At 34.6% G+C, this 25169-nt stretch overlaps 1 protein-coding gene across 2 annotated transcripts in view; it reads left to right on the forward strand.

Moving 5' to 3' along the window:
* The window catches only part of LOC145673395 (uncharacterized), a 476309-nt gene that overhangs the window by 404367 nt on the left and 46773 nt on the right, over window positions 1-25169 (forward strand). For both annotated transcript variants that reach the window (XM_081743054.1, XM_081743055.1), the window contains exons 20-22: window positions 7253-7469; window positions 14231-14349; window positions 18322-18505. In XM_081743054.1, coding sequence (XP_081599180.1) covers window positions 7253-7469; window positions 14231-14349; window positions 18322-18505 — 520 coding nt within the window. The remainder of the gene's footprint in view (window positions 1-7252; window positions 7470-14230; window positions 14350-18321; window positions 18506-25169) is intronic.

Below are 25169 nucleotides of genomic sequence, written 5' to 3' on the forward strand. Positions count from 1 at the left end.
TTCAACACCGCGGAAAATGAAAAGAAAGGAATTCTGTTCCTTCAGGAGAATACACCTGTCCATCATGCCCCTGCGAACATAACTGATATTGCATAATCTAGGATTTCAATGTCTAGATCATTATTCGTATTTCGCAGATTTAGCTTCGTCTAACTATTACGTGACTTATTTCCCAAACTTAAATAACACTTGAAAGGACGCCATTTTAGATCTGATAGGGGTAGTGCTACGAACAGTGGTGCGAGGAAATCTTCAGATATTTTAACTTTTCTGCAAAAACTGGAACACTGTACAAGGTCGTATATTGACTCTCGGGGGAAGTGTAGAAGTAAAACCTCACCATTCCACATGCACTCCTTCTGGGTTGGGCTACGAATTTTTCAGCAGTTCCTAGTCAATATGGTAGACGTCACGTCAGTACTTTGAAACAAAATAAGTAAGCGAGCACTAGTATAAACCAACTACTAACTAAAGATCAGCACTCTGACAGTACGTTTTATTGGGAATCAATTTAATTCCATAAATTTATTATCATCATTTGCAGGAAGGGAAAACACAACTCTTTTTATCCTCTTCAAAAAATTAAGCCCTGGTAGTTGCAAACTAAGCTGTTATAAGCACATCCTCTGAATATTGAAAGCCGAGAATAATGTTTCAGAAAAAAGAAGTATAGAATCTTTAAATAAAGCAAAATATGAAACTGAAAACTTCAAACCTGGATAAATACAAACAAGTTACGTAACTGGTTTTACCTTTCTTTTGTTTCCAATCGAAGTTGATCCAATGAGAAGAAAACAAGTCGATCAAATCTACTATTGTTCGCTAGGCACAATAATTAAAAATCATAAGAAAGAAGTATAACTAAAATTTACCTCAAAAGGCGCTAAATTAGAAAACAGAAATATGCGTGCATACCCAGACGCTCAAAGAAGAAAGCTTTAGGACTAATCTGTCACATAGTAAATGCATGGAAAGTAGACTACAATTTGACAATGAGATTGGTTATGATAATAATATAAAATACTACATGTAGAATGTTTAAAGATTGTAGGAGTCTGGAGGGGCAGTCTGGGTGGCAGTCAGGGGGACAGAAGTAGCTTCTAGGGGGGGGCTCGCCCCCCTTGCCCCCCCTCTAGCGTCGTCACTGCAAAGGTGGTACTCGCTCATAATTACGTCATCAACTTGCATATCTCACCAAAGTCTGCACTTTTTTCTTTTCCTTTTTCTTTCTTTCTTTCTTTCTTTCTTTTTTTTTTTGCAATTGTTGGGTCAAATGAAACTGTTAATGCAAGAAAAGTAATGTGGCCTCGAGGGGCAATGTTCAAGATAATGCCTTCGCAGTCAAGCTGTTAATCTTGTTCTTTTTAATGGGCATAAAATTCAAAAAAACTTAAAACTTGGAAGCTTTAGAATTAATATACCTGACGGCGCGGTGGCTCACTGGTAGAGCGTTTACCTCCGGTACTTGGGGTCGCTGGTTCGATCCCAGCTCACACAGTGAGACTTTATGGTGAACAAACACCGTGCTCGTGGGTTTCTCGGGGTTCTCCCATTTCCTCCCACTTTCTTCGTTCCACCATATCACTCATTTCTCATCATCACTGTCTCTTTTACCCTCACCGGCATAACGTGGGATGTAAAACTCAAATATTTCATTTCATTTTTTTTCAATTAATATATCCTCTTTGATTAGATTTTTTTACGTTACGAGTGAGTGTAAGGGTTCATTGACTTTCTTAGAACAGAAGTAAGTTAATGCACGTCTCTTACGTTTCGGTTGGATTTAGAGGACCACCCTTATATTTAAAAAGTCTAAAATTATGTAGGATAACATAGGACCATGGTAAGTACCTTCACAAATTTGATAACCTATTTGGCTCCCTTTCACGGGTACAAAATTGCCAAAAAATATACATTTTAAAGGGTTTTGACCTCAAGGATCCTCTTTATTGAAGATTTATCACGTTATATGGTTATAGGGATGACTATAGAAATAATTTTTCATACGATAAATATAACTTCGATAAGAATGCGTATCCCCTCCAGTAAAATTGGGGAATTGTAATGGAAAGGTAGCACAGGATTAAGATATGTGATATTTTTATAAGAACGAATCTATTCAGCTGACCAGGAAAATTTAAATTTTTCGTGGCGGAAAAGTGGCTTTTAAAAGTAAAAAAACATAATTTTCTTTTAAACTTTCTTCTTACGCAAAAAATGTTCACTTGAAAGTTATCTATTAAAATATTTTCTCTAAAACTTTTAAATTTATGAAACACCTTTTTTTGAACAAAATCTTAATCTGATGTGTCTCACACCGTAAAATTACTTTCTTCAAATTCTTAAGTCGAGATTAAATTTTATATTTCAGAATATTCTTTATTACCGATAAACTGCGGCCCAGAAAAATAAATTCAATTCAAATTTCAGTACGTGTAACGTTTGTACCTCTAAAATATTTTCAGATAAAATAAATTGAATTTGAATCTCAAGGATTAAAAAAGTACAATAGTTTTTCATGCATATATATATTTTAAAAAAATGTTTTCTTGATGCTGATGTGCTTGAATTTTGATGTCTAGCACTTGAGATTATTCTTATTTTTCGTACTTGTGGGGTGGTAGATGTGTGTTGGCTGGGATTTCTCTTTCGGGAGTACAGTAAACTAATTATTTACGGAAGAATATTAAAATGGAAATATAGGTGGTAATTTTTTGTTTGCTTTCCTGAAAAGTGAAATATGCTTATTAGAAATTAATGAATATCTAGTAAGTACATGAGCAAACTTACACACAAATTATCAGAGATTACATGATTAATGAAAAGCAATAGTTACCAGTAGGTACATAACTTCTACATAACAAATTATCATAGAATAATTATCATGATCATTGTATGAAGAAGGATACAGAGAGTGAGAGGGGAGTCGAGAAAGAAAGTATTTCTTTTCTTGAAAAGCAATGTGATAATAGTTAATGTTTACACAACTTTATTTGACTTTTTCTAGATATATTTAATAAACACATCTTAATTATTGTCGGCATTTTCCTTTTTCTCCATGTAGTCGAGATCTAACGTTGTTTCTGTACAGGAATGAAGCAGAATACTTTTGATTTTCGTCATCGTCAGAAACTTGAAACTCATTATTATGTCCCACCAATGTGAGAAACATGAAGCTCAGATGAATTATACTCGGATCCTAAAATAAGTAAATATTATGTATTGTAGATATTCAATAAAAATTTAGTGTTTTCTGTTAAGGTACACACAAAATTATTAAAGATATTTTTTTCGTATCTAAATTCCTTTCATGGTTGCTCTACGCTTCCTATCGGTGTTTTTGAATCCACCTCGATCTCGTGCACAATGTGAAAGAGATGAAATCATAGCTTACACGCTGATCATAGTTGAGATGGTTTGCTGGTTGCTTCTTCTTCACTTTGCGTCTATGTGATTATGGGAAATAACGTGTTGTAAAGTAGGGGGAAATAGTAAATAAAATATGATTATTGCACATTATTTTATGTTTTCGTTTTTTAATATTCATAAGGAACAGTTCCACATGCGTTTGCAATTAATCAGCATTTTCTATAACTAAACTGTATTTCTTCTTCTCTGGATAGTAACATTATTATAGTATCCAGTCCTGAAAATTTTATGTGGTATCTCAATTTCATAGGATAAATTTACAATCATTCGTTCTAGCCTATTAAAATCGATTATTTGGCTTGCATTCTAATTTAGTAAAAGTCCTCGTATTTTACGTATAAATGTTGTATGCGTTGTCAGCGTCATGGATATGCAGTGTTTATGTTTAAGTTCTCCATATACGAATTTTCTGATATAATCCTTTTTTGCAAACTAATTAACCTCCTGCGACGCAGAGCCAAGAAAAAGTGTCAAAATATAAAAGTCTTTCTTGAAGCTTTTCTAAATATTTAATAATTCTTATCGAGCCTCGTAGACAGTAAAAGCTCCGAAGATGGCATTAAAATTCCAATTTCGAAGTAAACTATCCTTTTCATATCGCCAATAAAAGTTTATTAATATATCATTCAATGGAAATTTGATTCATCTATGCATCTGTACCAGTTGGTTTTTATACGGTTCCTTAGTATCATTAATGAGTGTGGGCTTGCTAAATTGTCCCCCATGGCAAATCATCTGCACTTTGAGTTCTAGCAGAGCTTTACAAGACCAAGCAATGATGAATTGGTCACCATATTCGATGAATCTAAATTTATATCTTCATCTTGTAGTATCTTATTAATATAACATTGCTTTTCTCTTTCCATGACATAGTCTCGTGGCCATAAACAACCTTCAAACCTTGACGTCGAAAAGGTGTCTTCATATTCATTAAGTGATCGACCGTCTTCGTTTCAAGATCAAACATTGTAATGTCATAGTCCCAAATTTCGTACATTTCAATGACTTAAAATCCAACTTGTATTACTTGAGTTTCGTACTGCACCCACATTCTTTCCAGGCATGGTTCGCTTTGGGAATAATTGCATGGAGAATCTTCATTTAGTTTGTTAGGTCATGTAGCAGAAAGGAGAAATTCGAGCTTGTTATTGGTACGGAATGGAATCACATGATGGAAGGTATTTGTTGGCAACAATATGGTAACTTTGCTTAAACCATTGACATCATCAATGAATGCATTTCTGAACCTCGTTGTAAATAGATTCATGGGTTCCCTAAAGGACATCGTCTGCACTTGTTAACAGAAACACAAAATGGAATAATGTTCAGGTATCGAATTACTTCTTCTTCACTTTCATCCGCTACATTATATAATTTAGTGGCGTTGACGCGTCCTCCATAGCAACTATCTAGTGAATCAACTATTGCTTTATTGCTGTAAGGATCTGTGTTTGAATTTAAACGCAAATACTGAATTATATTTTGTTAGTTGACAGAATTCACGCTCCCACATTTCGTGCAAATTGTATTTCATAGATTGTAACAGCTTCATTTTGCACTGTGTTCTTTCATAAACCTCAGATCCTATAAATCCTCAGAGATAAACAATTTTTTATCTCCGCATAAAAGAAAGTTTTATAAACTGAAAATTAATTCAGTGTGCGAATAACATCTTTGATGAAGAAAAAGCTGATACTGAATCAATACTTAAATAAAAATGGAAATCTTCATGCCTAACTTTCAAGAAAAACAGACGTGTTATAAATTCAGTGTTAACTGTATGCAAGAAATACACCAGTACTTAAGATGAAACATATATAATACAGCACCAGAGGGAAATTTTCACGTGTACTTTTCGAAGAAGAAAAAAATTGTAAACACAAAATGAATTTTGTACAATAATCACACAACTGATGAAGATTAAACTGATAATTAAATTTAACGAGTAAAAAGGGGTAATCCTTATGCTATTCTTCAATAAAAAATGAATTTTTTGTAAACTTGACTAAGGATTATATCTCTTTCGAAGTTTTCAAAATTTGAGCTATGCCATTTAATATTCTCCTGAAGAATGACACATATATTACGTTTCAATAAAAATATTTTAGAATGAAATTTGACTTCAAATTCGTTCCGTTGAATTTCAAAAATGAATCTCTTAGTTGAATTTTTAAATGCACAACGTTGTATATTAAAATAATGAACAAAGTACGGAGAAACACACAGTCAGTCAGATCAGCTGCTTTAACTTCTATGGAATTTAAGCTGCTCTCACTTCAGAACCAATCAGAACATAGCTTATAAATATTCTACAATATTGAAACATGATTAATGCAAAATAATATAATGACATCATTTTCCTCATTAATCACGAATCTAAACATATGACAGGGAATTTGATTGGTTGATAGCTGTCGTGATGTTACAAAACATTAAAACATATTCATAATTTGGGTTCATCTTGGTATGATAAATAAAGATCTCATACCACTCATACATCAAATTTTGGAATGACATTAATTCATTAAATTGATTTATTTCCCAGAAAGTATACTTCATTAGTTATTACCACATTCAAAGTCTATCCATTGAAAGTGATTCATCTAAAGTAATGCAAAAAAATATTTATCCAGATGTATATAGACAAATTTAATTGAAACAATGTTATTATAATGTTATTCAAAAGTATACTACTTATTGACATATACTATGAAAATGTCTTTCATTACACATTTTACTGACTAATAAATTCATACAAAGATACCATTTTAATGCTGAGCTTTAGAAAATACATCCACGAAGCAAAAACATATGAGTAGCATCGAGCGGAACTGTGTGACGTATCATGAACAATTCAACTTAACCTGTCTAAAATTGGATGATTTAAAGGAATGATTAATTTTTAGATTTGTGTTCCCTTCTAACACAACCGTTATATATGACATTAACCTATAGAGAAATCGGATCTACATATGCTGTCATTGGAAATCGAACCAAGATTTTTGAAAAGTTACCGCGAAAAATCGAACCTGCCATTGTGTTAATCGCTAGGGACCTTCCATTGCGATAATATTCACACTAATCATATAATTAAGCATTATAATTTAGCAGCAATCTAGTGTCCCATACAAATCTGTTAAACTGCTAAATGACCTTGACTTTGTTCAAGATCATAACTTCGGACAAATGAAACATTCCAAAACTAATTTTGAAAATATTTTACTCATAAAATGGAATAAGATCAACCGAACAAACTTATATGTTCCTATATGTTCCTATACTACCTTTCCGCGTCAATTTTCTAATTTTAGGGCTGGATATACACAATCATAGCCAAGCTAGGTCCAAAACTTACAAATTCTGTGTTGTTCGTCATTTTTAGCCCATAAAAGGTAATGTGATGATCCTCTAAACTTCTAGAGATATTCCGGTCCTATATTCACCTCCTGGGATGCAAAAACGTACCCATTTGAAATGTAGATTGGTGTTCCTATGCACCCTTGGACTATAACCCCTGCGTCAAGAATATGACACCAGGGATCCAGGGTTAAAAAGTGAACCGTAGTATTGCTCTTGCCTTTCTGACAGCTAGAATGCAATGTACGAAAAACGTAAGTACAAATTACAAACCTTAAAATAATCTTCAAAATTTTGTCTGGAACCATCCATAATACCAAATCAAAATATTAAAAAACATAATACACTTTTAAATTATGTAATATAACAGAATATTATCCAAATTATAGTATGATGTTACATGGTAATACCAAGCTGGATGGTTAATGTTATACGAATACATATATATCTTATTGATTTTTTATAGCTTCGTGGTCTTAATTCTCTAACGTGTACTGTTATGAATTATGAAGTTTACATATTAAAAGACTGGCAGTGGATATTTCACAGCGAACAACTTGTAACAACTGCAAGAATTTCTAAGCTGATTCCAAATACACAATACCAGATAAAAATCAAAGCAAAAACAACCGGAGGAAATTCAAATTTTTCGAAAGCAGTGTCAGTCATTACAGGATCAGGAGGTATGTTATTGTTTGCTATTCTACACATACGTCATAATCTTTACTATATCGTGTGGAATCTCCAAGAGAATATGAGTTCTTATTACATTTTCATATGCATGATGATGCTTCTTGTTCTCAAGTCAGAGATCTTTCAGTAGATTTGATGCACGAGGGGCGTCCAATAAGTTACCTTCCTAGACAGGAAAGAAAGAACGGAGCATAATGACACCTGACACGCACACCAAGGCGGCTGTAGGTAATCCCGCTGCGCAATTTGAGGTAAGCTGGATCAACGCAATTTCCGCCAGCAGAGTGTTTGTGCCACAAGAAATGTGCTGCAAAGTTGAGGTTATGGTTCACCAGGATCGTCGTATGAAGGTCACCGAGATTACAGCATCCTGACGTTTCTGCACGATTATCTGACGTTTCTGCACGACCGCTCGGGCATGTCAGAGGTCTGTGATCGTTGGGTTCCCAGAATGCTCACGCCTGCACAGAAGCAGTGCCAGATGCAGGCCTTAGAGACTATTTTTTCTCTGAGATTTCTTCACTGCCCACAGAGTGCTGACGGTACATTAACCTCTATGGAGACTACATCGAAAAACAATGCCCAGGTAAGCCTATCTACATTCTTTTCTGCCTAGGTATATAACTTATTGGAAACCACTCGTAGGTTGCCACTATTCTTTTACTAATACAGTCATTTCCCTATATTTTTCTTAGACTTTGTGTTATTTGTATCGCCTATTAAAACCACAGACATCCTCTGGATAATTTCCTCCATGTAACGTATTATATCTAAACATCCTATCTCCTTGAAATACATAGGTTGTTCCGCGTATTTTTGACCACACGCGATTTCAATCAACCACACAGGGAGACAAAAGTCGCTTGATAATAGTAAGGCGCATCTGTCAGTGTACTGAGTTGTTAGAAAGTGTGTGTATTTAATTTATTGGCATAAAATTACGCAACCAACTGAGCCGCTTTCAGGAAGAATACATTGTATAATTATTTTATCGCTGGGTCAAAGATACGGCCAAATCTAAGTAATTTTTAAATAGTTTTGTTGTAGCATGTTACGGTTCAACTATAGTGTTTCAATGATCAAGAAACAGTGTAAAAGTATGAGCTTGGACAATAGCTTAACTTTATTGAATAAAGTGATTAAAATATATAAAAACTCCGTGACCTAGCGTTTGGTTTCACAATCAGGGATAGGATAGCTTTACCCAGAGCACAAACTAGAGCTATGCAGAAAGAAGTTACTGGAGAATTTCCCAATTAAAGAACAGAGGGTGAACCCCTAAATATTTGTTGATAACTGTCAACTGCATCAACTGCATCTTAGTTAGATTTAATATGGGATTTCATCAAAGTCTGATCGTCAACACTTACCACTACTGGATCTGTCATTTCGGCAAATAGTTTACTTGTATTTATTTAAGACTTTCCCGTATTGACGAGAGTTGCAGTCAAATTTCTGAATTGTTAAAATTCATAATCTCGGGGATATGAATCTTCCATCAAGATTCTAGACGGTGGTAGATAGGACAACCGTAAAATAACTGCTATGGGATTAACTTTAACACAAAATATTCCCAAAGAATTGAAAGCAAACAGCAATTTGGGAATAAACTGGCACCATCTGATTTGCTTATCTGGACAATAAGCACGAAGAGAATATTTTAAAATTTTGATGAATCCTTCAGAGATGTTTATCTCAGCATGGTAAGGGATTATTCTTATACGCTAAATATCCAAGCCAAAATGAAATGTCTTAAAGTGATTAGATACAAAGATTGTCAGTGGAAATTGATTCGACCAAACCAAGTTCACTCAACACTTCAAAAATTGATTATAAATCGATTGTGGATTTACTTGCCTTGATTTCTCAAGAAGGACAAAACGTGACGCATTATCAACTGCAATTAGGGTAAATCTATATCCATTGGGGGTAGGGAGAGGACCAATCGTATCAATCAATACATTTTCAAAAGCTCTTGAAGCAAATGTCGAAATTAAAGGTTTCATCTTCTCCAACCTACCCCAGGCAAGAAGGCCACAACTTCTCCAACGTAGTCTTTTCTAATGGAAATTATTTTTGTAGACCATCATTCGAAAGTAGGGGAGAGGCAAAAAGCATTGTTCATGAATCTTTACAATCTTATGATGTGTGCAATTCAGTCCAATATTCACTGAACATCTTATTCAACCGTCAGTAGTTTCCATATTCATTATTCTATTTACTGTGCTCTTTCATTTGATAACATAGCTAGCCGTATAAGTTTTCAAGGTTCTTCTACAGTTTACGTTTTGAATGCTTCTGTTCTTTATTTTCGTTTTTCTCCCAGAACCCATGCCTCACATACATGCAACACCATACTCTATGCATATACTTATAGAGCTGGAAACGACAAAATATAATTGACAAAACCCTCTCAAATCTACAAGACTAACAACAACTGGTAAAGGAACTTATTAGGAAGTATTTCAGATTCTACTTGAAAATCTATATTTAAAATTACTTAGCAACAGTCTAAAGATCTTGTAAAATATACTGGTGTAAACAACTGATTAGCATCTGCTATCGAATCAGCGACACGACGGTAGATCGTCCCACGCAGTGAAGGAGGATGTTTCAACATCTCATCAGTTGCATACTCCATGTCATTTACTTGTAGAATTTACATTCTACCTGCTTATGTAACTTGAATGAAATACAATAATGTTTGCAGAAACTTTCCTTTCGTAGTCACGTTTTGCCAGAAAGAACAACAACAAAAATAATCAGTTTCTTTATCCATTTCCAGATTTTTTTCACTATCAACATGGTCTGATACTTTTTCATTATACCCTGTAAGATGATACCAGAGAATCGTAGATGATATAGCTCAATAAGCTCAAGAGCTCCATTGAGATGTATTTCGTCTAATGGCTATTTGTTCTTCGGATCTTTCGATAGTCTGACTCTGTAGGTGACCGTAGTCTGTCATTGTGCTTATAGTTCAAGATGAAGACCACTCTAATTCTGTGGTAGAGAGCCCAGCATCGAGCCAGCCTTGTGGACTCTTCGCTTGGCCAATGGTGCTTACGGCCGTCAAGTAGTGCAGCTGAATGAGGATTTGGTAGTCAAGGAAGAAGCAACACTAATGTCCCTAAATCGAAAGCTGGCTTTGTAACACCTTTGATATCTGCATCGGGATTTGAGAGATGATTCTTGGCTCATCGTTCTAAATTAAAGACCTTTATACGTTTATTCCTGCGTAAAAGTATTGATACAATAAAAAACATATCATTATGTCCTTTGCGCATGAAGTTGTCAATTTTCACGCATATTATGCATTTATTTTTCTTTATGTGTATTGTTCTTTTGCTTACTCAATAATGTTTGCCACATAGAGACTTTAGATTTAACTGATTTCTTCTTTTGCGTAAAAAAACAAAGTCGCACATCACGTAAATTAATAACAATGTTTAAAATAATATTGTACATTACATGTTTATTTACCTTCTCTAATATTTATTGTTTCATGCAGACCTGGAACAATCTTAACGCTGAATTTTTAAATTCTGAAAATTCTCTCAAAAAGTACTTCAAGAGACACTATATGACTCATAAATATTAAATTACCACGAAAATAACTCAAATTTAGTACTTTAGCCCTAACTAGAGATGTACTTGAACCTGAACCCACAAAGTGAGGGTGATATATATATTTCCTGAAAGCTTGGGTCAAGGTAAGATCGGAACCGGTTACCAACATTGGGGAGGTCCCATGCAGCAATTTATGGCTTGGGGCAGCAATTTATTTTTATTAAAATCTTTAATCGTGTCCATAAAGCCCGTTGCAACCCCGAAAAATCTGAAACGGGGAGACAGATATAAAAACAGAAAAACATATCTTTCATCATTTCAAAAGTACAAGTATCAAAGTAAAATACATTGTTCAGGGGCCCTCCGCAGGGTCCCAGACGGTTCCAACTCATTTTTTTTAAATGGAAAGGAGGGTCAACTTGCATACCGTATGAGAGTTGGTGTTAAATAAAAGAAGATAAATCAAGTCTCGACACTCTACGATAAGGCTGTCCAAAATAGCGGTGAGTCAAAATATGAACACAATCTTCGGTGCAAAGTCTATGGCCACTCATATGAACCTGAAACGGTGGGATAAGTGTAAAAACAATAACACGGATATGTCGTAATTTCAAAAATTATAATTATTAAAAGTAAAAAGAATGTTACAGGTCCTTCGTAGGGTCCCAGACGAGGTCCAACTCAAAATGTTGAAATTGGAATGGGGTTCAAGTTTAATATCGTATGAAAGCTGACGTTAAGTGAAAGAAGATGTTCTCTTTCCCATTTCAACATTCCAGGACTCTTTGTCATGTCAAGGGTGTCACCAAGTCCTTCAGTTGTGATGTGCTTATGTGCTTTCTTAACCGTCATCTTTCTGTAAAGGATGTATCCCCCGTGGAATGCCTGTCCAAAAGAAGTGCATCCAGGAGTGATGGTTCGCTAGTGTAAGTCCTGAAAATGCTCATATATGTCAATGTCCAGCATGATAGCAGCAGCACATTTCAGTAACAGAAATGGTGTTGAAATATCAGCGTCATTATGAGGCAAGTATTCTTTAAATAATTCTTTGGGCATCATGCCAGATTTGTTGGCTTTTAAAATGACACCAGAAATCGCAAGAAGTTTCGACTGGAATTTTGGGCGAAACCGCCAGACGGTTTACTGAATACGATGACTGTCGGCCCGACAAGTTTCCCTGGAGCTGATACAGCTTCCTAGATTGTGTATGAGTGAATCGTTTTGGATTCAGATCTCACTTGTACTAGAATGTCTTTCACGCTAAGTTCCATTAACGATCGACGATTCACAAGTTCGTAGTTGAAGCCACAATGTAGTCGTGGTTGTAATTCCCGTCATTGGTTTCTCGTCTGATGTTACAGACAAAGGTTTCAAATTCTTTGGAACGCTCCTGAGCTCTGGTACAAGCTGCTATTGACACGACTTATGTGGATTTTCGTGATCCCACTGGATTTCGGCCATTAGTGTCGAGGTGTCGGAAGATGTTCTAGGTTCCTGCGCGTGACCGTGGGACATTTCTTTTTTTCTTTGGTGGATTCAAGTTTTTTGTTTGTTTGTTTGTTTTAACACCTGTCTCTCCGTTTCAGATTAATAGGATTAGCCACAGACTTTCCAATGACGCTTGTGTTGACATTTTGACTCACTGCCATTTTGCACACGCTTATCATCAAGAGTCGAGACTTATTTCATCTTCTTTCACTTAACATCAGCTTTCATACGATACTCAAATTGAACCTCTTTCCCATTTTAACATTTTGAGTTGGACCCCGTCTGGAACCCTGCGAGGGACCTGGAACATTTTTTTTTAACTTTGAATTATTATACTTTTGAAATAACGACATATCTGTGTTTTTGTTTTTACACAAAACACACCGTTTAAGATTCATACGTGTGGTCATAGACTTTGCAACGAAGATTGTGTTCATATTTTGACCCACCGCTATTTTAGACAGGCTTATCGTAGAGTCGAGACTTGATTTATCTTCTTTTACTTAACACCAACTTTCATACCGTATACAAGTTGTGACCCTACTTTCCATTTACATACTTTGAGTTGGACCCCGTCTGGGACTTTGGGACAATTTGTTTTACTTTGATACGTTGTATTTTTGAAATGATGAAAGACATGTTTTTATGTTTCCATATATGTCTGACTGTTTCAGACTTTTCGAGGTTGCAACGGACTTTATGAACACGATTAAAGATTTTAATAAAAATAAAGTGCTGTTCCAAGCGGGATGCATGAGACCTCCCCAATTTTGGTAACCGGTTTTGATCTTACCTTGACCCAAGCTTTCAGAAAATATATACACCATCTTCACTTTGGGGGTTCAGGTTCAAGTACATCCTGAATAAGAGGAACACCTCTTATATTTTCCCTGTTGCATAAATTTCGTTGAAGTGCACTTTAAATTCTAAATTTTATAGTGCTTCTAAAAGTAATGTTTGCTGCTTTATTACTGTACTGTAGCCTCTTTCATCAACATTCCTGTAATCCTGCAAACTACTTCAAGACATTGCTTACAATTCAGTAAATTGTTCCCTAAACCTTGCACTGGCCTCATTTTTCTCCTTATGTAAATTTTGTGGAGTATAAAATGAAAGTCATGATTTCTTAGATTGCATTTTGTTCTCTCAAATAATTTCTTAGACACTAAGTGAATGTGTACGCACATATTTAAATGTTGAAAATTCATGAAGAAACGTTGAACAACAATTCCTTTTTTCTTGAATGGGTTTGTGAGTTCGGAAGCTAACATTCCGACAACTAACAGAAGAAAGTTAGTTATTGCTTATTTTCAAGTTGATTGGATATTATTCAACATGTACAGAATAAGGATTTGTGACTTCCGTTCTCTCCTTATCTAAAAGGGAATTATACATACAATTGCAATCCATCTTAGATTTACATTCAAAAACAAAATTGTGTAATTCATAAGGTAATAGTTATTTAAAAAGTAAACACATTATTGCATTGGTGGTATTGTAGATTGACGATTAAACAACAGTTAAAGAATTTCCTTCTTGTGAAACATAGATTTAACAAATTTATCGCAATAACACTATTCACGAATGTGTAGCTATTTAAAGTATTTAAGAATTTATACATTTATATATTGTTTACTTCGTAATATTACAAAGAGAAGTTCGTGTGTTATCAAGATGTGGCTATTTATTACAGTTACTACTGGGGTGACGAATTTAAGAGTCAGTAATCACTCCTCAAAGTCTCTTAAAGTTATTTGGGATCCTCCATATCATATTGGTGGTGATATAACTCACTATCATGTTACGTATCAGGTATGTTTTAACATTATCACTTGTATGCTTGCAATTTTCGTTATTATATAAATTGTTGTTGCCTATTTGAATTATTTTCATACATTATAAATACTACTTGGTAAAGTATTCTTTGCACTCCTATACTTACTGTACGTTTAATTGCTGTGTGACGCTGTGACTGATTCAACGAGTAACACTAAAGTGTGCGTATACAACTACGATCAATATTAATAATGTAATGTCCTTCATAGTACGCAGTAACGAGATATCAAAGTAACTACATAAGATATATTACATATCCATCAAATGTCAATAAATACCCCTTACTTTTAGCAGTACTTTCTCCAAAAGAAAATAAAAGTAATCAGTTTTACATTTGGTATATCCATACGATCATCACTTAGTATAATACAAAAAGTAATGTGATTGTTGTTATGGGCAGTCAGATGTCAGATTCAAAGCCGGAATCTCCGATTTTCCTTTCTGTTATCAACTTTAAGATCTCTCCATACATATCTCTACCTGTAAATCTGAATGCATGTAACACACTTCATCTTGAGAACGAACCAACTATCGACAAACCATCTCCAAATCTGAAATTTTCATCTTCATGTGCATGCATATTTTTAATGTTACAATATCATATATTCTTGTACGTTGCTCTGCTAGATTCCTGTTTCTCAGGACGAAATGAGTTATTGACAAGAAGATTTTATATTTGAAATCAATCTTATATAGATCTTTAGTAGATCTTCAATTTACCCGTTTCTTTCTGACAACACGAAGTAACTATTTGCTCATCTCTTCCCGTGTCTCCTTATAACATTCTCTATCTGAGTTAAGAAAAAGGCTGTCGATCGGCGGCTTCGAAAATTGACACCTTATATTTGTTGACCAACGACAAGTTGCATCTAATGACATGAACCTAAAAGAAAATTTTAAAAAATGTGCAGAGAAGAAATATGAAGAATCAAGTTTCGATTAAATATTTCTTAACTAACACTAAAATACATTTTCTATCATTATATAATTGAATTCAGAAATAAGATATCATGCAGTATTATCAGTTAGTTTGTTCCAAAATAATACGTAGAGTTCAGACTTCTTTGTGATTTATGTATCCTTAAATCACCTTCGTTTTGTCGAAGTTCTGTTATTGTTTATTGTGGCACATGATCCTGACTTAGAAAACTGGCTAAAACGTATTGCTACTAATGCCTCAGGATTTTATACAATGAGGAAAAATTTCTGTCAGACAGAGGAATATAGACCAAAATTTGAATTAATTAGCCATTGATATATGTTTACACATGTATATGTTTGCAAGAATAACAAACTCTAATAAAGTCCAAGAGAAGAATATTGGATATCTAAAGCATTTCAAAAAGTTTTAAAGTCATATTGTTTTCTTCAGAAGACATATGCTAAGAGAAAATTTAGAGATTATTTTCGTTTATAGCTAGAATTACGAGTACAATGACAACTTTGGATCTTTAAATCAACAGCATCTTTAATATCTTATCTTTGGAAGATTAATACACGCTTTTAAATTATGAATAGTGTTGCACAAATTAAAGTGCCACAAATATTTATTTTCAGGAAAAAACAAATGCACTGGCATCTCTAAAGGCTTATTATAAAGGTGAATAAGATAACAAAATGTTCTATTTGTGATACCAATAATTAACATGAAAATTGTTGCTATTTAATACTGATAGGTACTTCATGTGATACGAAATGCATAATTCACTAATTATAGAGAATACAAATAAGCATCCTTTATTATACGTTTAGAATAGTAATTGCCGACGCTTTTGTACAAAGAAACGACATTTACAGTAAAACAAATAAATATTTATTTTAAAAAATGAACGTTTCCGTTTTAGTTTTTCGAATTTATCAATTGTTGCATCGATATTTTCTAAATTCAATTAAAGTTACAAGTTTTCTTTAAAAAACTCTCTTAGAATATTAATCTCACTGTACTTTTTTTTCACCAATATATGCATCGATTTAAAATTCTCCCAACGTTAGTACAATAAAACACACAATATATATATATATATATATATATATATATATATATATATATATATATATATATATATATAAAGTTTTCTTGATTTCTCTTCTTCTCTGGATTATGTAAGTAGTGTGCCGCTCCTTGCCTTCAAATCAGTTATTTTACAGCCTAAATAGTTTGTGATTTCAAACCAGTCATACGTACCATAATATTTAAGATTTAATCTAGTGACATTTGAAAATAGCGTGTTCAAATTCAAGTGATTCACTGCAACGGTGTAGCATTCATCCATCGTTCATCAGTTCAATTTTATTTTCACCAAATTTAATACGCTGCTTAAACACATGTTCACATAGGATGATAAAAATTGAAGGAAAACGTCGAATAAACACAAGCTCACGGTTTGTTCGCCCCAAATCTCACATAGCGACAGCTGGAATCGAACCATGAACATCTCTTATTTAACAATTTTAATTCGTGTAGTTCATTTTCTTATTTTCTCTCATACCCCATGCCGTCATTTCGCCAGCGACGATCCGCGGTGTCGCCTCTTCCGTTTTGAAAATTATACCACCAGCGGCATAGACGTGACGAAACGCCAATAAACTACAAAATTACTCCCCGAAAAAGAGTTAAATCGACTATATGCGTGATTTGTTTACATTAAAGTGAGTCTAAAAACGCTACGAAAAAGTAAAAATTATTACCCGGGTTTGGCGAGAACCGCTTACGTTATGATTACTAGGTGCGTGTTCTTCCATCTTCGCCATGGATGCGATGAAGGAAATTGCGCTTGTAGAGGGATAAATCGTTGAGGTCTTTGAAATTTGGTTAAGAAGAATGCTCCTTTAAAGGTGTATATTCGACGATAACCGTTTGGAATCAGATAAAGTGCGTTTGCCATGGAATTTTATAACGAAATAACTCGCGGCTATTTAGTTTAATTCATAGTTTTCCATATACACTTTCTAATGATCGTCGAGAGTTGCCATCTAAATTTATACAATTACACACACTCATCTAAAGATTTTTCAATTCATGTTAAAGAGGGGTTACTTTTGAGCCCCGGAGCTTACTTTAGAAATAATTCGTCAAGATAAAATAGTATATAATAATAACAGCTGACTGGCGATAATTTGTGCTGGAATCTTCGCGATTTTCCGCGACGAATCGAAGGAACACGACCCAAAATGAAGTCATCGCTGTTCCGCGGTGGTAACTTTAACACCTCGACTCTATTTATATGTTTCGACTCCATGAAACACTGCCGGCAGTGGCACAGTAGCGGCAATCCTTCGATGCGTCGTTATATCGACATTTACCGACAAGTAGGCCACTTGGTCTTCGTGACGTGCACGGCATGGGGTATTGTCTTTAAATGTTCCCTGCATAATATTTCTTTTTTAATTAGACATTCTTCTTACTTAACCGCATTTGAAATGAATATCTACAACAAAGAAACCATTTTATTTTCACAATTATGTCTATATCAATATTATGAGAAAGAAATTGCAGTTGTTCCAATCCCTAAAGAATAATTTTTACTTATTTTTCTTCTTTATTTAATAATAAATTGCAGCTATTTTCTCCTCTTCTTAAGATTACTTTCACCAAACATCCGCGTCCATCTATTATTTTAATATACATAATGAAAATATTCTTGTTCATACTTCTTTTAACAAACAATGTATTAATCATAATTCTCTCGAAGATTTTCGTACTCAGTAGAGAATCATAAAACTACAGATTTTGCAACGTTAGTCAGCTTTGAGTACTGTATTTGATCTTTCAAATATCAAATACTTTGATAAATTAGAACCATTAATTTCTTACGCGTACGTAAAGAATATTAGGCGCAATTAGGAATTCCTTTTTAGTTGATATAAGGAGTTCTGAACATTTGCTTTGTACTCCAATATAACAGTTTGAATTGCACTTACAGGCATTTTCTTTCTTTTCGAAAATAGTGCCTTCGACGTCTGGGTTGTGAGACCCAATCTTGTGATTCTTCTGCAGAGAATGTGACTGTCACGACAAACTATGTGAGTTTGTTTGGTTTACATCCTTTTGCACAATATGAGATAAAAGTGGCAGCCTTTACGGGTGTCGTGGGAAAATATTCAAAAATATTTGCACTAGTCGAACCTGAAGGTAAGTGATAATACGTAGTTGTAGCCTCGTACTTTCTTTATTCTCGTATCGTAAAGTAAAAAAAAAAAGAAAATCCATTATCGCATACTGGTAATAGTTATTACCAACTAGCAAAAAAACTTCCTTGATTCCTGATTGCCGACCATAGGCTGCTACAGCCAATCCCTTTTCATCAGAAACCAAAATATAAAATAGAAACAAAAATCCTTAATTCCCTTTTTCGCCTGTTTATACAATATACATTGAAGTGTATTCATAGTGTCTGATGAAGCCAAAGTTGGTGAAACTGTTACACACTATTTTTTTTTTTTTTACAATAAACGTATTATTTTGATAAGCGAGAAGATGTGAGTCTATAAATCAGGTTTAGGTCTGTTAAAAACAAGGCTTGCAAAATGAAAAAACAAGTGGGCCATTTTAATTAATCCATGGAAATATCTGAAAAATGATAAAACATAGAAGAAATGTTTGAAGTAAACGTTATATATTGCTAAGGGGGAAAACCATTTCCGCCAAAAGTACCCCTCCCCACCCCCCGGAAATGGGGGTAATTGGGGGTAACTTTGAAATGTCAAATGGGAACATGGGTCGAGTAATACCTCGTTCGAAAGGTCTTGGAAAACTAAGTAACGCTGTACCAAAATTTGTTTCATATGGAGCACCAGTTTCAAAATGGCCGCCTTGATATAGTTCGGAAACTCCAGTAGCCGTAGTATGAAAACCATGGGTGGTAAATGTATGGAACAATATTGAAATACGTAAATATCATAGGGCATATCGAATGGTGTGGTCCCTGTGATCCCAGTGGCCTCCCTGAAGAGGTTTTGGGGGCTAACTTCAAGATTTCAAATAGTAACATGAGTCGAGTGGTACCTCGTTCGATAAATCTTCCAAAATCAAACATCTTGTAGGAGAAAACGATTGAGGTTAAATGGCAGTGTTCTCAAAAGGCCGCCGAAACATAGTAGCAGTGTCAGAGAAAAGGTTTAGTATCCGTAGTATGAAAGCGATTGGAGATAAATCAACAGAAGAAAAACTGGAGTAGGTAACTGACGTAAGGCACATCGAGAGGTGTTGTCGGGGTGACTCCACTGAAAGGTATCCGGGGCCAACTTGAAAATTTCAAATAGCAACTTGAAGCGAGTAACATCATGTTACATAGACAAATGAATATCAAACAGCTTCTGTAAGAATATTTTCGACATGGGACACCGTTTTCAAAATGATCGCCAAGACATGGTGAATGTGTCTAAGAAAACGTCTAGTGCCCATAGTATGAATACGGGTAGAGATAAATGAAAATAACGAAAATTAAATAGGAAAACCAGGGAGGCGTTCCAAGGCTCGAGAATGATACAACAGAGATAAAAATGTTAGAGTAAAATTGCCATAATGTATAGAGACATATCCAAGTCCTGCAAATTAATCTTTTCCTGTGCTCTGTATGCGAGTGGGGTGGAAAGTAACAGTGAAAGTTCAAATGAGAACTCTACTTTAATTCGCAAATTAAGGCTACCTTACAAATAGGTATGGTATGGTTGAAACATTTGTTTGTAAGGATGACGCTGTAGTGACTAAAAATGGTGAAATTTTATTTGAATGGTAACGCATATCTGTATGGCTAAGTATGATTTGATGCGAAAACAGAAGGAACGTTATACGAAAGAAGTTGTCGAATAATGCAGTTGCTGGAACTTACAAACGTGTGAATTTGCTAATCTCCGTCGCCACAGAAACTTTTATGCAATGCGTGCTGGTTATTCGGAAAGCATTTCGGGGATATACGTACACACCGTTTCGTCCCTCAAGCTCACAATATGACATGAGTGCTAATAGTTAATCAAAACGTAACTGTGGCCAAGGGCGCCCATGTTGTGATTTCCAAGGGAGGCAAGAAAAAGCGACATTTAAAATATAGTTTCAAATTTTGCTGTAGCTATTCTAAAAATTCTATTGAGTTTTCGATATTCCGAAGCACAATTTCCTCTAGGGTGGCGAGAGCTCCCCTTGCCCTCTTATGGGCGCCCTTGACTGTGTCAATCCACATTAACTGAGTGCACTAATTCTATATCCCTGAAGTCTGCCTTCCAAACAGCATTGGGTAGGTCAAGCGTACGCCCGAACCGTTGTCCGGTCGGACATTGAAATTTTGAAGTTAGCTCACAAGATCCCTTCAGAGAAGCTGCTGGGATCGCAGGGGTCACATCATTCGATAGCCCTATGATATTTACGTATTTCAATTTTGTTAAATTCATTTACCACCCATGGTTTTCATACTACGGCTACTGGAGTTTCCGAACTATATCATGGCCATTTTGAAACTGGTGCTCCATATGAAACAAATTTTGGTACAGCGTTACTTAGTTTTCCAAGACCTTTCGAATGAGGTATTACTCGACCCATGTTCCCATTTGATATTTCAAAGTTACCTCCCGTTACCCCCATTTCCGGGGGGTGGGGAGGGGTACTTTTGGCGGAAATGGTTTTCCCCCTTAGCAATATATAAAGTTTACTTCAAACATTTCTTCTATGTTTTATCATTTTTCAGATATTTCCGTGGATTAATTAAAATGGCCCACCCTGTATATATATATATATATATATATATATATATATATATATATATATATATATATATATATATATATATATATATATATATATATATAGAGAGAGAGAGAGAGAGAGAGAGAGAGAGAGAGAGAGAGAGAGAGAGCTCTGGGAGCAAATCGACCATCTTCGTGCACAACAATTGAAAAGTTTATTTTGTAGTTTTGCTGAGAAATCCCTATTTGTGGAAATACAGACAATTTTAAGGCAAATCTTTCATAGTGACATCAAATCTTCTACACTGCAACCACAAACAGACTCACAAGGAACATCATCAATTGTCCGGCTCCGATTTGAATGATTTCTTTTTTTCGTTGATAGAGGACATGTATGTATTATTTGTTATGACAGAAATTTTTGCCATGGTGTATGTTTCCTATTTATCTATAATTCTTAAGAGTTGTGATGTGGTTATTAGAGATTACTGCACAAATCCCTTACTACCCTTTGTAAACGGAGTGTTAATGAAAAAACAATGACCTTGACGGCAGCCATCTTGAAATCCGCCATTTTGAATTAAGGTCAAGTTTTTTGAAATAAGAATAAGGTAATATGATATATAATTTCAGGCTAGAATTTAATCAGAAAGACAAAGGTGAAGTTAGTTTTAAGATACATCCATTTGAGCAAAAGTTACAGGCATATTAATTGTTTATACTTGCTCTGTGCGTAAGTCACTTGACCCCGCTTCTAACCCGCGTATTAATGATATTAAGTGGATAAAAGTTTCGGTAACACATATTATGCCTAGAGGGAAGTGATAGGTAAGGGTATCCTTGAGAGCAGCCATTTAGGGTATCCTTGAGACTCACAATTTAGCCTGTTTCAATCCCCGAGGCCCCTAGTTTCCATCACAACCGCCTGCCTGTTTCAACACACGTCTCGCTTTTATATCATCAGACATATTAAACACTATCGTGTCACATATCACTTACAAGACGCTACAAACGTATCTTCTGCCACCACTTCACATAAGATTTTGCTTTTCAAATTACATGTTTTCTTCATTATTTTAATATTCATCTGACCTTATTATGTTGGTACTCAACTAATTATACAACAAATACAAATTTATTCAAAAATAAGTTTTGGTATACCACTGAAATATAAAACTGCAGGCTGCTTACATAATAATGCTTGTTTTTCTTTGTAACAGAAGGACAATTTGCACAAATATGTACAGAGCCGTAGCTAAAGATTTCGGCGCCCGGGGCGAAGTAGAATTCGACGACTCCTACACTCACCTTACCAAGCTTTTCTTTTTCTGTATATACAAATAAGAGAAGGAGCTTTTGTTGTTACGCTACTCTAAATTTTTATCAAGCTGCGTAGAAACACCATTGAAAGAAGCAAAACCGGTCATTATGTGTAAGGACTTTTTTCGAGAGCTTATTTTGGACTTTTGGTAAACTTTACAAAACTATCTATATTTGTAGACAAATCCACTTGGAGAACAGTTATGGAAATTTAAACTACTTGTAATTGAACCTTTGATTGCAAAAAGGGAATAAGTACAATTTTTTCCGATTTTAACCTGAGATAGCAAATGTGTTCCTTTAAGATAGTTACATCGTTGACTAGAAAATAGGAATGTTTGGGCAATTCTATATGACCAATGTAGAAGACAAAATCTCTCGCTGATTAGAAAAAGGGAATAACTACGTTTCTTATTCCCTTTTTCCAGTCACTACAGGACACCACCACAACTGTGAGACTGTGTGTAAGTAGACAACCACCAGAGCCCTGTGCTGTCGTTACGATACTTCGCCTTCTTTTCGCATTGCACAATCTATAGAGAACTTTTTGCCCCAATCAGTTACAGATTTACATGTTTTCAGTGATACAAGTGGTGGTCAAAACTGCAATCGTTCAATGGCATGAATGCTTTTCAGCCTGATCGTGTCATAACGGTTCAGCACTATACAGCAATATTTGCCTGTCAGAGGTCACAGTTTTTACCATGTGACCGAAATTTTGCTGTAATCAAACTAGAACTCAAACGACACAATCGTATTTATTTACCAGCACAGTATAATCACATGATTGCGAATGCAAGAAATACTAATTCTCCATTTCAGGTTTACGAAGTTGTCAATGAAGAAATCTTAGATTTTAAACATGGATGGCAATCGTTTTACAAGAAATCTTCAGGTAGCATTGTGGACAAAACAGTGAAATTCCAAGTAAATAAAGACACTGTTTACAAAGCAGAATCTCCAGGTTATGTGCAAGATCACGAGTTTATCAATGGACTAAGAACTGATATTTTTCGATCACTCAAAAGTAATGTCACAAACGTTCCACTCCCAACGTCAAAGGCATACGATTGGCAAGTCTCTATCAATCAGAAAAAGATCAACGATTCTTCACAAATCATCAAATGCATACCTTACCAATACAAACAGTTTTATAGGATGATTTGTTCATGGAAAACCACTGACCAAGAAACTGTAGAAGACGAAGATGCACACGGATAGGACCCTATGTAAAGCCACTCTATTGTGACAACGTATTTTGCTACGTATTTTGTTCAGCTGTCTATTGTATTACTTTTCTTGCTGTACGAATAACATGTGTTGTACAAAAAAAAAAAAAGCGAACGGTGACAATAAAAGTGTTAGAAGCCTAACATTCGTGATAGTTCGGATACATATATCCAAGATTAACATACAACATTGTATTCAGCATGTACATTTTCATAGCTTTCTATCATAAACTGCACATTACATACCCTACACACAATTACAATTGCGTCCAACTCTAATTCATTGGAAAAAGGGAATATTTTTTCCGTTTTTAAGCTTATCTAACCAATTGCAGTGCTGCAATACAAGATTCTTCTTCTTGTCTTAGTGTTGGTTAGTTCTTTTGCTACAAGCAATCAATTATACATTTTTTGCAACAAATAGAAACAACGCTTCGGGAAGGTTTTTTAGCGTTTTTGAAAACTTAGGTCTCATGCACTTATTCCCTTTTTCCAATCAGTGATTCAATTACAAAGTTTCTTACTATTGGTAAGAAATGAAATTTCAATACGTTAGAAACTGTAAGCTTTTGAGTTCGAAATAGGTGACAGCATCAATTTCCAGTAATAATTGTAAACTTTTGTAATTTTATTCTGTATGTGACCAGATAAATAGGTTTTAACTTTGATTGTTTTATGGTAAAAGTATTTTGTGAAATGTAACGTTAGTAGAGAAGGAGCCTTCTTTCCGGATTTCTCAATATTGATCGATGGAGGTGAAGTATATATTTAATGTTTGTACTTAAAATCCAAAATATAATTTGGCTACTACATGTATTTGAAATTATGGTAATTATCTGATTGCACAATAAATGAAAATTTTGAATTTAAGCTTACTTATTATTAACATATTAAATATGGAATAACAGACGTACATATATAATGTGTATATATCTTTTGTATGTATGTAGATAGATAGAAATATCACACAATTAGATACGTACGCACAACAAAATCCCGGCGCTGCAAGTAATTGATGGAGAAATGATCCTAATAAATTCCTTCAAGTTGGCGGCATTTCATTTGTAATTGAATAACAAAAAAGTCTGGCAGTGATCAGGTCTCGAAAAAGACCAAATTCATTGGACTAACTTCTAACTCGTTAAACCCCTAATTTACAACTGCTTAAAGTTCGAAAATGTTATTATTCCCTTTGTTTACCTTCATTTTCAATATTCCTGCAAACAGATGCTTGTGTGAGTCTCTTCCCTCCTCTCATTTTACATACCTTCATTCATAACATTTTGATTAATCCTATTGTATGAACAAGAATCATTAACTAACAAAACTCATGATCACCGAAAAGACCGAACACGTATTTCAGACTTTGAAGCTTTCTGACTGAAAACACTCCTGGGTACACTATAAGTCATTACTTAGCAGCATATATATTATGTCGTCATTAACAAATCATATATAATAATTTTCTTTAAGTAATAAGTAAAAATTTGTTGTTACTTTTATTGACACGTTTGGACTGCGAGGATAGATACCAAGAAAATTTTTAACAAATCTATTTCTTTGCAAACC

Source organism: Thermobia domestica, chromosome 16 (genome assembly GCF_964235325.1).
Source record: "Thermobia domestica chromosome 16, izTheDome1.hap1.1, whole genome shotgun sequence".
NCBI classification, from domain to species: Eukaryota; Metazoa; Arthropoda; class Insecta; order Zygentoma; family Lepismatidae; genus Thermobia; species Thermobia domestica.